This window comes from Coccidioides immitis (assembly GCF_000149335.2).
Source record: "Coccidioides immitis RS genomic scaffold supercont3.2, whole genome shotgun sequence".
Classification (NCBI taxonomy): domain Eukaryota; kingdom Fungi; phylum Ascomycota; class Eurotiomycetes; order Onygenales; family Onygenaceae; genus Coccidioides; species Coccidioides immitis.
In genome coordinates, this window is record NW_004504309.1 from 3,521,808 (window position 1) to 3,534,429 (window position 12,622).

Here is a 12,622-nt window from a genome sequence, read left to right on the forward strand (position 1 = left end):
CAAATCCTGGCCATTAACCAGCGAACTTCCGTTTGCGGTGATTTGACTATCGATTTTGGAACGATGCGACCGCATCTTTTGAAAGGAACCATGCCGGTGCTACAGACATCTTGTTTTAAGTGTTTATGCCCTTTCATACTCGTGTTGACGAACGTCCTGAGAAGGTATGCATCCTGGAGGATAGAAGAAACAAGACAAATGATTGGAAACCGTTTGGGTACCTTGGGTAAATTGAGTACAAGTTAGGGATCGAGAAACTTATCGGCGGGATTTCTTTGCGTCCAGATGATGATGGCAACTCTTGGGATTCATAACCTGGCCTCTTTCGCGTTTTGACTCTCTCAGCGCTTTGCCCAACCAGTTTCGAGGTACAGCAGAGTACCTTGTACGGAGTACATACACACACCCCCTAATGTTACCCCCTCGCCACCAAGATGCGCCGCCCCCAACGTCTCATCGCCAAAAGACACGAAAGTTTCACTCGGCCACTAACGAGAGCGTGGGAAGGGGGTAAAAAAAGAAAACAATTATGTATACTCTACTTATAGGGCTGAGATTGTCCACCAGAAATATGTAACACGTATGTTGCGGAGTTTCCAACCGTGCATATCAGCTCGCCATGGCAAGGATAACTCATCACGAGCTCCATTGCCACTGGAAAAAACAAAAGGCCTCAAGATAACGGAAGCATAGACGAATGAGATGCATAGGTTCCCTTTTAGGGGGGCGGAATCGCTCAAGACCTCCCTCATGCAACAATCCCACGCAGCATAAGGCAAGAGAGCATTTCCGTCCATGTCAATGGCAAGGATTGAGACGCGTCTCGGATACGGATATCCCCACGAGGATTTATGCTCATATCTAGAACCCTGCTTGTCTGTCTTGGGAGTTTTCCGTACTCCGTATAAGGTAAATATTGCTAGGTCAAGAAGAGAGCATAAATTCAAGCACTATCGTTGTTACACTGATATCTAAAAATTGACAGGCTCGCGTATTCCAAACATTGAAGTGTAGGTATCTAACCCGCAGATCAAAAGGTATAAAGCTAAGTACGGAGTACATCCGTATGTACCATACATACACACGCTGCATGCATGTACACTTCACGATGAAGTGGACCAGTCGTGTTATGTCTGCCGCTCTCCCCCTCCAACGACGCTATCTTGTGATGAGGTCCGCGTCGGCGCTCTGCCGCCACGGCCGCGAAAAAGTACCGGAGGTGCCGAGTTACCTTGTCTATGTGCTGCTGCCATTGCTCGCACCATTGGCATTCAATTCGTTATCTTCTCTTAAGAGCTTAATCGCTCTCTCGCGCAGGGCAAATTTCTGGATCTTGCCGCTGGCTGTCTTTGGAAACTCCGTCTCATTTATGTAAAAGACGAATTTGGGTACTATGGTAAGATAGTCAGCGACAAACCTCGAAGTGATGATCAATGCGAAAACTCAAACAAATCAAAGCAAAAAGAGGCGAGAAAACAGCGAGAAGTGACATCGGATCACGGCAATAGACAAGGTGAACGTGACCCATTGGTAAGTTTAACTCAAGATATGCTGTAACAGGATAGATGTAGCCAGTTGGATAATATCCCGATCACACGTGTGTCAAGCTAAAAAGTGAAAGTAGCGAGGCTGATTCACCAGGACATGGAGAAGTGTGAGGGGCTTTCCGCCTGCTGAGGGGTTGAGATTTTTGCAATCCGTTTTAGGGCCCGTGCGGGACCTTGTGGTCCCCTGTTTCCCTGTGCCATTGGCCTAGTTTGGTCGGCAAGGATCGGATCAAAGAGCAGTGGGACTCAAGTCCGTTCCACGACTGTGGGGGGATCATATGAACTCCGACCGAATTCCTGGAGAGATCCTTCGTACCAAAGCAAGGGGAAAACCGAAGTTGACAGAGGAGGGTATTCTCAAAAGGGAAAAGCAAAGATGACGGTATGGTAAGTAATAGTACGGGGAATGACACGAGATAGGTAGCTTTTCAGAAAACGGTTACGAACTTGGGGACTCCCAAGTTTGAGTGAGTAAGCAGGTCGAAAGATCAACACGAAGACGGCTTCGTATCGATTTTGCGGTCTGGTTTGAGTGCAGTTGAAAAAAGAAAAAAAGGGCGGAATCATGAAAGTAAGCGAAAACAAGCATCCCAAGCACTTCCGCCATCGCAAGTACTGGGTGCTTGGCTCATGCATCGCGATATCAACATGAGAAAGCGGTTGACGATCCCGACGTCGAGAAAAGTGGTCGAATAACTCATTGAATGCGACAGAGTCCCCAATCATATGTCGCCATGAGTTTGATTATCCGAGAAAGCTCAACCCGAACACGAACCATGCGTGCAAATGGCGGCGGAAACCGCCGGTCAAACTTCGCAAAGAAATTAAGGAAAATGAGATAGGAGCTTACCGAGATGATTGCTTAATTTTGATCTCACCCATGACCTGATATCATCGGGAGTGACTCTCTTTTCTCCATTTTCTCGTGCGACGACAAACGCAGCGACCACTTCGCCATATCTTTGATCGGGAACCCCCACCACGGATACGTTCAAAACCCCAGGGTGGGCGAAAAGACAGTTCTCGATCTCCAGTGGATGAATATTCTCACCGCCACGAATGATTAGGTCCTTAATACGACCTGTGATGGTGACGTACCCGTCAGGCGACATTGATGCCTCGTCTCCGGTCTAGAGAAAGCAGGGAGGGGGAATTTTTAACATCCTTCTGAAGAGGTCAAAGTAGAAGTAGAAATTAAAAGGGGTACTAACGTGCATCCAGATCTTCCCTTCATCGTCGGCTCTCATGGCTGCGGCAGTTTGCTCTGGAGCGTTCCAATATTCCTTCATGACCAGATAACCACTGACAGCGAGTTCTCCCTTGGAGCCCACCGGGAGAATTCTACTATGGTCTACGGGGTCGACAACCTTCGCTTCCACATGAGGCATCAAGCGGCCAACGGTGTTGATGCGCTTATCGATTGGGTCGTCTGTGGTGGTCATGCAAGAGACAGGGCTAGTCTCTGTCATACCATAACATATGGTTAGCTCCGTCAAGTTTAGAGTCTTGTGGAGCTTCTTCATCAACTCCGCGGGGATGCTGCTGCCGGCGGCAATCCCCGTTCGTAGATACTGGAAGCCCTCGTATGGAATAGTCCCGTTTGCTAGGAGTTCCAGCTCCTCGACAAACATTGTGGGGACACCATAAAGTGCCGTGCACTTTTCCTCTTGGACCGCTTTGAGTGTAGCGACGGCGTTGAATGATTCAGCAGGGAACACGATGGCTGATCCATGGGTGGCGGTAGCCATATATCCTAGAATGCATCCGAAACAGTGGAAAAGGGGTGGTGGACAGCAGACCACATCTTTAGGTGTGAGCATCATCCGGTCACCAATCTGAGCACCATTGTTCAAGATAGATCGGTGTGTTAAACAAGCCGCCTTTGGCATAGATGTTGTCCCCGATGTAAACTGTATATTCACGACGTCGTGTGGTTCGAGGCCCTGGGCTGGCAAAGGTCGCATATCCGATGTGAGTTCGGACATTATTGAAGGGAAGGAGGTGGTGCATGCGAAAGACGATGTATCGATGTGGCCATTGTCATTTTGAACGAGAATAACATGTTTGAGGGAAGGGACCAACGCCGATTCGAGTTTGCCGCTGCTAAGATTTGGGACAAGCTGTGTAAGCAACGGAAGATTTGATCGGGGTTCTCGTCGTGGCAGATTCGCTTCGGTGCTAATGATCAAATGGGTAGCTGCTAAATGGCTAAGAGCCGCAGCGACCTGGCTGATATTGAAATTAGGATTTAATGGAACCTGGAGAGCGATCTTCCGTTAGTCCATGTTGATGTACTTTGGACTCTTCGCCTGGAATCTACTCACCAAGACCGCTCCTAGCTTGAAAAGCGCGTATGTGGCCTATTCACAACAACGATTAGCCGACCGTTCGCGGAGATAGGAACAGGCATCGGGAGAGCCACATTGGCCGTACAATTGCATATTCGATGCCGTTCCCCAGCGAAACAGCCACCCGATCTCCCTTTTTAACGCCAATTGACGCCAGGCCACGGGCTAGTGAATTGCTCTTCAAATCCAGCTCGTTGTATGTGAGTCTTTGATTCTGGTGCTTCGAGACCACCCTGGATGCAGCGGATCAGTGTGTGGAACGCTGGAAGGGAGGTGGACGACGGAAGGGCTGACGCTGTTCTGTCTCCATGCTGGCTCACAATGCCTGCAAAATGATCCCCAACGGTTTGTTCGAATAATGCTGGCTATACGGGCTAAGCGCGCATGCAAAATTGCAGCCGGGAGCAAAGTTAGCTTTAGGTCAACGACGAGCAAGGCGGGTGTGGCATTGGGGAGCAGCGGCTAGACAAGGTGTGCGGAATATAGTAGTTACTGACCTCGGACGGGCCACGCGCGTAGCTGTATGTAAGCAAACCCCTCGACTGAAGCTTTGATCTCACGGGAAGAATTTGCACCTTGCCCAATCGTGGCAGCCTCCAGAGCTGAGACCGAGCCATTGAAGCGTGTTGATGACTGGCGTGACGAGCGTCTGGATTCTGCAGGGAAAACTGAGTCTCGTCAGAGGATCAGGGTCCAGGAAGAGGGACTTTGATCCTTGGGCAGAGCACAAAAGGACATCTTTCTCCCTTGCCCCACGACGGATCCCTGTGGTTAATCCGAGGATAATGCTGAGGCCGGTGTCGGTGCGGGACGCCGACGATGCGGGGAAGCGCGCGGTTCGGCGTTGGGGGAAGGAAAAAGGAGCGCCGGGGCGTGGAGAAGCCGCACCGAAAGGGAAGGTTGTTGCGGCTTGGCGGCCCGACGCCACGGCAGGTCTGGCGGGAAAATAATGTTCGTTGGCGCGGCGTCCATCCGCTCGACGATGTGAACCACGCCGACCAGTTCACCTTGGATGGCTGGCCGTCGGGCAATTTTTCGGGTCAGAGTGTTCTATAACTAGTTATACGTAGCCGAATAGCCGACCAGAGTGTGTTGACGATCACAGTGGACATACCTTGCGGAAAGAATCGAAAAATTTGCAGCTGTATACTCTGGATCCTGGGTGGATTTTACGATATTTAAACTTCATTGAAATGACTTAGCTGTTGTATCGAGTATGTAGCCACTGGAATTTGTGCTGGCTTTGATTGCACAGAACAGAGGTGCCGTGAAGAGGCCGTGCAGGATTCAAAAATTACAGATGTAGCAATGTCCGTCCAAACTGTCTGTTTCCGCCCGCATTGTCTTTACCATGCCCATTGCCTTGATACCTGGACCTTGAGAAACTGCTGAAGCTGTTTAAAAAAAAAAAAAAAAAAAAAAAAAAAAAAATGTGTTTCGGAACAACATGGTGGGCTGGTGTAGATGTTGCTTCTTCATGAAATCATGATTAATGCTTGTCGCCTGCCCCTTTAAACGGAAAGGTTAACTAATCAAACCAGAAACCAATCACTGCCGCATCGTCGTTACTTGAGTCCTTATATCCGGACCTCATCACTACCTTCAAAGCTCTTCAAACCAGGTACACGAACCCATGGGCGTTGGACCTGATCGCAAACTAGTTAAGTTCTGGTGCCAGTCATTCCCACGACCATCGCCAAGGCCTATGACGACGTTCACACTGAATCGAAAGCTTGAGGGAAGACCGACAGTCGCATTCCGCCGCCTCCTCCGCCGAAACGGTTTACGCTCTCAGCGAATACCCTAGCTATGACTTCAGTCCCTTCCGAAGATGCGATTAGCGAATTCGTCACCATCACAAATGCCACGAGAGATCAGGCGATCAGGCTACTGCAGGTAAATAGCTGAATGACAACATCGATATCCGTTTCTTTGCAGAACACGTTTCAGGCACAGCAGGACGACCGAACCTTGGGGCGCTGGCTTGATTTCTCCCATCATCTATGGAATGTATGACAGAGCTGACCCTTCTCTTCACCATGGTAGGCACACAATCTTGACGCGAACCGCGCCGCCAATGCCTTCTACGAGAGCGTTTGTGGCTCCCAAGCTGAGGTGAGCAGCTGCTCAAGCTTCCGAGCCTTCCTAGGAAGAACTTAATCGACGGCGTCATTCTGTTAGGGCGATTGGCCGGCGAGCTCGGAGCCACAGCCAGAAGATTACGGATATCAAGCACATAATGTCCAAAGTGAGACCGCTGCCACCCCGCCATATCCCGTACATCGTTTCCGCAAGTCGCTTCTGACAGGCGCTGTGTTTCTAGAATCGTTTGAAATCGAACGCGGCGACACCAGCTATACGGCCCCTCCGTCACGCCCTCCATCACGAGTAGGTCGCGACCCGGTCTTTGAGAGAGCCAGGGCAGGTGAAGGTGACGGTGCAGCGCATTACCGTGAGAATTTTCGGACAAGATCCAAACTTGCAAAGCCTTTCTGATTGGAAGTTCTAGCGGAAAATACCCGAAAAATGACTCTTGAGGAGCGTGAAGAACACGACGTGCAAAAGGCGGTCGCAGCCTCTCTAAATCGCAATTTTGATCCCGCTGGTCAGGAAACTGGTGTTATAAGCGTTAGGGGTACTCATTTCGGCCCTGCCAACCGCGACCACTACGATAGTACATCGTGGGCCGTCACTCCGTATGTAAATCCCAAGTCTAAAAAAGAATGCATCAACCCAGATCCGGAGGAGCGTAAAAGAGACAACGACCAGCCCCCTTTCCTTCGTCCTTTAAACCACGCCAATTACCTGGCAGCATGCATTACCATACTCCATGCCATTCCACTCTCGAGGGAAGCGTTTATCTCAAGGGATACACTTATATCAGATTACGGCTATCATCCTCAATGGTGGGATGGGGCACGAATAGATCTCCCTGCAGAGGCGTCATTGATCGACCCTGATAAACAAGATGAGAGTCCTGACGAATTATTTCTGGAAATGCAAAGATTGATGGCGTTCCTCGATGGAACAGATCGTGCTTTCGGAAGCGCAGAAGCAGTTGCGAGCATCCTGTCGGTCCAACGGGATGATCGCCTCAGGTTCTTACCTGAGTTACTGGAAAGGTGGGAACATGCGGCATTTACTTTAGAGAGCAGAAGCAATGTTTTTGAGTCAGTCCTTGTCAAAAAAGCTAGTTTTCCCAACTCACCACCCATCCGGGTGCCATTTGCTCTCGCAGACATCACGTTCGATCCTGACCATGTTGAAACCCTATACGATGTGATCGATACATCTCTCTGGCCCGATACTCCAGAATCCAGGTCTCAAGAGGCTTGGCTGGAAAAGATCGCTCCTGTTTTCGTCATGCGTCTAGCTGTTCAAGACGAACGGGAGAGACCCGTTGGAGTGAAAATCCCTGCGACGTGGTATCCGGATCGGTATATGGAGTTAAATAAAGATTTCACTCGACAGCTGCGAACTCGTCGGCTGGAAGCTGAAATCCAATTGGAAAACATAGAAACACTGATTGATACTTATTCGACCGTTGACGCTCCACATGGCCAGAAAATATCCTTCAAAACCCTTCTAGAAAATGCAATCACCGGCACCGATGTGGCCCTAAAAGGTGCTTACTTGGAAACATCTTCCGGAAACGACTACATTTCCCACACGACGACTATTACTCCAGAAGAATGCGAAAAACTGGTGCGCGACCTAAAGATTATTGCAGAAAAAGTTGATCGAAAGCTTGCAGGTAAGGACCATCATTGCTTGATATTTTTACGGAAATTGTGTTTTCTTTATCGCTAACGAGGCACGCCAGCACTACATGAGAAAAAGCAGCATGTGAAGGAAAACCTGAAGCAATTTTCTCGACACTTAACGTTCAAGGACGGAGACGGACCACCATACTACAAATATACCTTGCGTGGTGTCTGCACTCATGAGCATGTCATGTATGTCTTGAAGAGAGTCCCTGGAGCGGAGGCTTTGAGAGACACATTCCCAGATATGACGTTTGAGAGTGAATGGCAGTGGTGGCGTATCAGTTACTCCGTTGATGATGCAAAGGAAGCTATCTCTAGGCGCATGAGAGTGCCTGTTACCACTACGAGAATAGATGGAACTGAATATATTCTGGATCCCACTCAACCGAGGGTTCCATTGCCCAACAATACGGAGGTTACCGGCTATACGATAACGCCAGCTCGTGAAATTGAAGTTCTTCGTGCTGCAAAGGAAGAGAATTCTTCTGTTCTTCTTGTTTACGCCAGCGACGACGCAGTACATTTTAAAGGGTCTGGACTTCCTGAACCCTTGCAGGTAAAGCTGCTAGCTCCATTCTGTCATATATGCAGGACTAACACGAGTGTCTTAGTCTTTCCTGAACGCTGATAATGAGAGCTTCGAGAGTGAAATTCTTCAATTGAAAAAGAGACTGGAGGGGATAGAGGATGAAGACGAGGAAGGTGAGGAAGAAGACGCAGAAGAGGAATTCATCGAGGATATCGCACAAGAAAACAGCTTAAACAGCCCCAAACCAGACCACTCTCGCGAGACCCAACTTGAATTACGCTCCAATGAGGACATTGCATTGACAGATCCGGAAGAAGTGGTGGAATCTCTGTCCAACCGCCTTCGTCCGGCTAATACTCGGAAGGCCTCCATCCCGGCGATGGTCAACGAGGAACCTCGTGTGGTCACAGAGAAGGATGCAGAGAGAGCGAGTTCTGATCCTGGACACGGTGTTCCTCCTGCAGCATGAGTATGTTTATGATGAGTGGAGGACTTGCAAAGTTAACTACAGTATACCTGTATTAGACTGCGAGTTCACGGGCTAAGGAGATAGCTAGCGTCTATGATAAAGAGTATTCATAATAATAGGTAATGATATGATATCGTCTGGACCAGTAGGCCTCAGCATGTTCGTCAGTTCATTTGGACACAAATGCTCTATTTCGATTTCTGGCAAAAGCTGGTGCTATTAATGAGTGCAATAAAAAAAATGGTTTGATATTTGATTGTATCTGTTTATTAGCCTTCTCAGACTCCATACAGAGACGACTCTTGAGACGCATAATGTTAAAAATTTTTGAAGCTGGCGAGCCGTGGACTGAAAAAACTTTCTTGGCAAGGCTGTGGCTGCGTCTTTCTGGAGTTCCTCCGTAGAAGGAGTAATGGAGTAACAACGCAGTTATTCAGGACCCAAACAACCCCAAAATAATACCGATCTCTCAACATAATGGAGACTGATATTCCAGATACCATCGCGTCTACGGCTGCAGAGACAGTTGACCTTCTGGAGACGCGGCTTTGTAGAATCGAATTCCTGCTTACGGGCCGTGCAACCTGGACTGGTAAACCGGAACGGCTTCCTGCACCTCCTGCGTCTGCGTGGGAGTCGGTCGCTGCTCGCTTGGCTGAATTGGAACATGGACTGAAAGTCTTGAGCTCGAAAGTTCCTGCTGTGCAGGATGTGCTGAAACTGTGTACGGATTCATTCCTACCACCTACGTTGGCATTTGATATCCCGAGACACAATTTAGCCTGCTTGCAATACTGATACCGGTTTTCTTTTCTTACTTGCATCTCCGATTCGCGCCGCTCCATGATATCTGATATAGCTGCGTTGAATACTGACATCTATCCTCTTTGTGAACATTTCCAGATTCTCGCTACCCCGACCTTTTCCAGAGCTCCAATCCTACCACCGTCCCCAGCACTCTCTCCACTCAATCTCTCGCCTCGATCGTTCTCTCTTACGCTACCGCCTTCCCCGAGACGGCTTCTCGACTAAGCTCACTACAGGACCTACCCATTCCGCCTGCAAGCGCATCGACGAGCCTGATTGAACTACAACCCCGAATTGATCGGTTACTCAAAGAGCAGGAAAAGCAGGCGAATGAGGTGGCGGAGTTAAGGGCGAGAAGTGCACTGTTGATGAAGAGATGGTTGGAGGTGGGAATTGTAGGTGGCGGTGAGGTTTGGGGGGAATGGGAGGAGAAGGTTCGCATGGCGGAGAGGGCAGTCAGGAGGCTAGAGGCCAAAATGGTGAGGGATGAGTGAACGATGGAAAGAGGTGTAGATATGCTATGCCGGCTTCGACTTTTGCGCCAATTGTCGATGAATTGCGATATCATGCTTTGGGAGGCAGGTATGTGGGCGAACTACGTTTTGCTAATCCGAGAGTGCACTTGCTAAGCTTTAAAGGCATTACTAGGTTGCCTATTACGGAGCTGACTGAAGGAGAGGATGGTGAAACGAACAAAGAGTTCGTAACTCGAGCCGTCGAGCAAGAGTCTCAAGCGCCCCTTCGTTGGGAAAGCTTCTTCAATTTACCCAACGTCTTTGACGAGAACGACGGGGGTATCGATTTTAGTATGACCCCGGTAAGGTTTAATCATTGGCGTTCCTGAACTTCTGTCGAACCGTGAATCTTTGGCAAAAGTGTCAAAGATCCACGGATCGCATGAAAGTATCGAGAGAATGCACCGCGGGACGAAGCTACCTTTAAGAAATGCTGACGTAGTCTATTGTTGCTTAACTGCTACTTTTGTACGGAGAACACTAGATGGGAGGAGTGCTGCCAGTAATGCGGCGTGTTTGAAAAGTACTGAGTACGGATTAACATCCGTGATAAAGATCTAATCCTGTTCCTGGCAGTAGGGAAAGACTCGTGCAGATGGAACCCAAGGACGAAAGTGTCATGCCGCGCTTACTCACACCCGCGTAGATCGCGCCGAAGCATTCTCGCAATTCTGAGCCTCTGGTCTGTGAAGCCCAAGCATTCGAAAATCACGGTTCCGCGCCCACAGTCTGCACCCCCAATCAGAACCATGAATTACTCGACTTGAAACCCGCCCCTTTCTCCACACAAGGCAAAAAGGAGCGGTGCATCCTCATGACCACCGGTCCCTTGCCAACGAAGGTCCAGGATCGTTGTTGTCGGTCTGGCATTCCGGGTGGTTGAACTGTACAGACACTTACTGCACTATGTAACTAAGTTACCTCGAACCATTTTGCTGAATGACAGGTTCGGGTCTCTCCGGTGCTGGATTGAGCATCCTTCTATTCCGGGGTTGGCCAGTTTCCCCAGCGGCATGGCAGTTCGAGACTCACAACAGCTCTCAGATAATTATCTTTTCGGACGATGATATGTCATTCTCTGTCCACACAAAGGTGGTACTAAGCAAGGGGATCGGACCCGGATGCCAAGCCGTTCGGCATGAAGGCTCAATTTATTACCTTGGACTCCCACGGCATGAAGGCTACCCCTCAACCTTACTGTGAATATCTGGGCAATTTTATATTCCTTTTCCATCGATTTTGCCTGAGAGCTATTGTACATATAATTTTCCTAGGTTTAGAATGCTGTTTCCTGCAGCCACCATCTGGCATCCTCTTCAATGCAGGCATCCTAGTAGTGGGTGCTAGAGTTTATGCTTCCTAGGAAGCCGACATGGATCTTCATGCAAGAGGGGATAAAGCCATTGACCCGCTTCGTTTCTAGTCTTTCCTGAGGCGTTCTTACATGTTTACTTTTTCCTTGCAGCATTGACTACACATATCCTATGCGTCAAAATCTGTCAAATACTGCAGGGACACAGGGAGCATGGACATTCGATGTCAGCCTGTTTCACAAATTGGACCAGGCCTCTTCATTGGTGATGCTCTGAAGATTTGCCAGGAACAAGTTCCCTAAGAAGGATCATAGGTCTGCAGCTCTTATGTCTCTATGAACTTAAGGGGGCATCTTTCAAAACCTACCATCTATCATACGGATCAAACATCTCACCTGTTCAGACCAAAGGCTTCCCCGAGGATGAACTAGAGGTATTTGTTTTCTTGATGTCCCCCGCGTGAAGACGGTACCCTAAAGCATCTTACAAAGCTTCCATGGAGGGAAAGGTGGTGTAGCTCAAGGAAAAGGTATCGGCATGAGATGAGCCAATTAGGTGCAAAAAAATATCCGAGAACAAGTAGCTGGAACGGGTATGGGGTACCGCCCAATACAACATATTCCCTCGACAGCTCAGGTTTAGAAAATCGGAATTTTTGTTCTCGAGTTCTAGGTTTCAAATTGGGCGCCTAGAAAGTCGGATTCCAATAACTACAGGATTAACTTGTTATTGTTCGTTTGCAAACCATGAATGCATCAGAAGCAGGCACCATTGAATTCAAGAACACATTGAGTCGAGAAAACGCTTGCTCGCAAGAACCTGTAGTTTCGAAGTCCATCCATTCCTCAAGTGAGAACCGTTACGTGCCCTTTTTGACAGGGGTTGGCAGGGAGGAAAGGAATCGGCTGCATGTATGTTTCAGATCCCGCCTGCCTGCGGGTATTAGCGAACTTCAATTCATTGTGCTGTACGTATGTCTTGGGCGTATATGTTTACATGTAAATGCTTCCACTCCAGTGGTCCGACCTTATTGCTTGATGATGAAGCATTATTATTCCGTCGAAAGTCCCCCGTCCACACGATTAGAGGAGAAACAGCCCTATGGCGTCCTCCGTATGGAGACCCGCAAAAGAGGCGGCTGCAAACGTGATGATCGACCAAAAAAAAATAAAATAAAGGGACGAAGCCTGCAAGCCAGAATTGCGTTCGGCATGTGGAGCTGACCGCCTACCCAGTTTATGGAGACATTGCGTGTACAACATACATTGTCCGAGACTCGCTTGCAATCAACTTCTCTCAGTAGGTTCAAGCACGTCCAGATATATAC

General features: G+C 48.8%; 4 protein-coding genes across 4 annotated transcripts; all 4 read left to right on the forward strand.

Moving 5' to 3' along the window:
• Positions 1 to 1,129: 1,129 nt before the first annotated feature.
• Positions 1,130 to 2,116, forward strand: CIMG_06793 (uncharacterized protein; the record flags this gene model as incomplete). Its single annotated transcript, XM_001242896.2, has 5 exons — positions 1,130 to 1,219; positions 1,318 to 1,396; positions 1,509 to 1,530; positions 1,707 to 1,934; positions 2,104 to 2,116. 5 exons carry the CDS (start codon positions 1,130 to 1,132, stop codon positions 2,114 to 2,116), a joined length of 432 nt encoding a protein of 143 aa, XP_001242897.2.
• A 3,588-nt stretch (positions 2,117 to 5,704) lies between these two features.
• Positions 5,705 to 8,672, forward strand: CIMG_06795 (uncharacterized protein; the record flags this gene model as incomplete). Its single annotated transcript, XM_001242898.2, has 7 exons — positions 5,705 to 5,791; positions 5,942 to 6,010; positions 6,077 to 6,143; positions 6,219 to 6,347; positions 6,405 to 7,649; positions 7,719 to 8,218; positions 8,274 to 8,672. 7 exons carry the CDS (start codon positions 5,705 to 5,707, stop codon positions 8,658 to 8,660), a joined length of 2,484 nt encoding a protein of 827 aa, XP_001242899.2. The 3' UTR covers positions 8,661 to 8,672.
• A 441-nt stretch (positions 8,673 to 9,113) lies between these two features.
• CIMG_06796 (nuclear distribution protein RO10) lies at positions 9,114 to 10,421 on the forward strand. Its single transcript, XM_001242899.2, has 3 exons — positions 9,114 to 9,384; positions 9,564 to 10,049; positions 10,106 to 10,421. Exons 1-2 carry the CDS (start codon positions 9,138 to 9,140, stop codon positions 9,959 to 9,961), a joined length of 645 nt encoding a protein of 214 aa, XP_001242900.2. The 5' UTR covers positions 9,114 to 9,137; the 3' UTR covers positions 9,962 to 10,049; positions 10,106 to 10,421.
• Positions 10,422 to 12,041: 1,620 nt separating this feature from the next.
• On the forward strand, positions 12,042 to 12,518 carry CIMG_06797 (uncharacterized protein; the record flags this gene model as incomplete). Its single annotated transcript, XM_001242900.2, has 2 exons — positions 12,042 to 12,206; positions 12,393 to 12,518. 2 exons carry the CDS (start codon positions 12,042 to 12,044, stop codon positions 12,516 to 12,518), a joined length of 291 nt encoding a protein of 96 aa, XP_001242901.2.
• Positions 12,519 to 12,622: the final 104 nt, after the last annotated feature.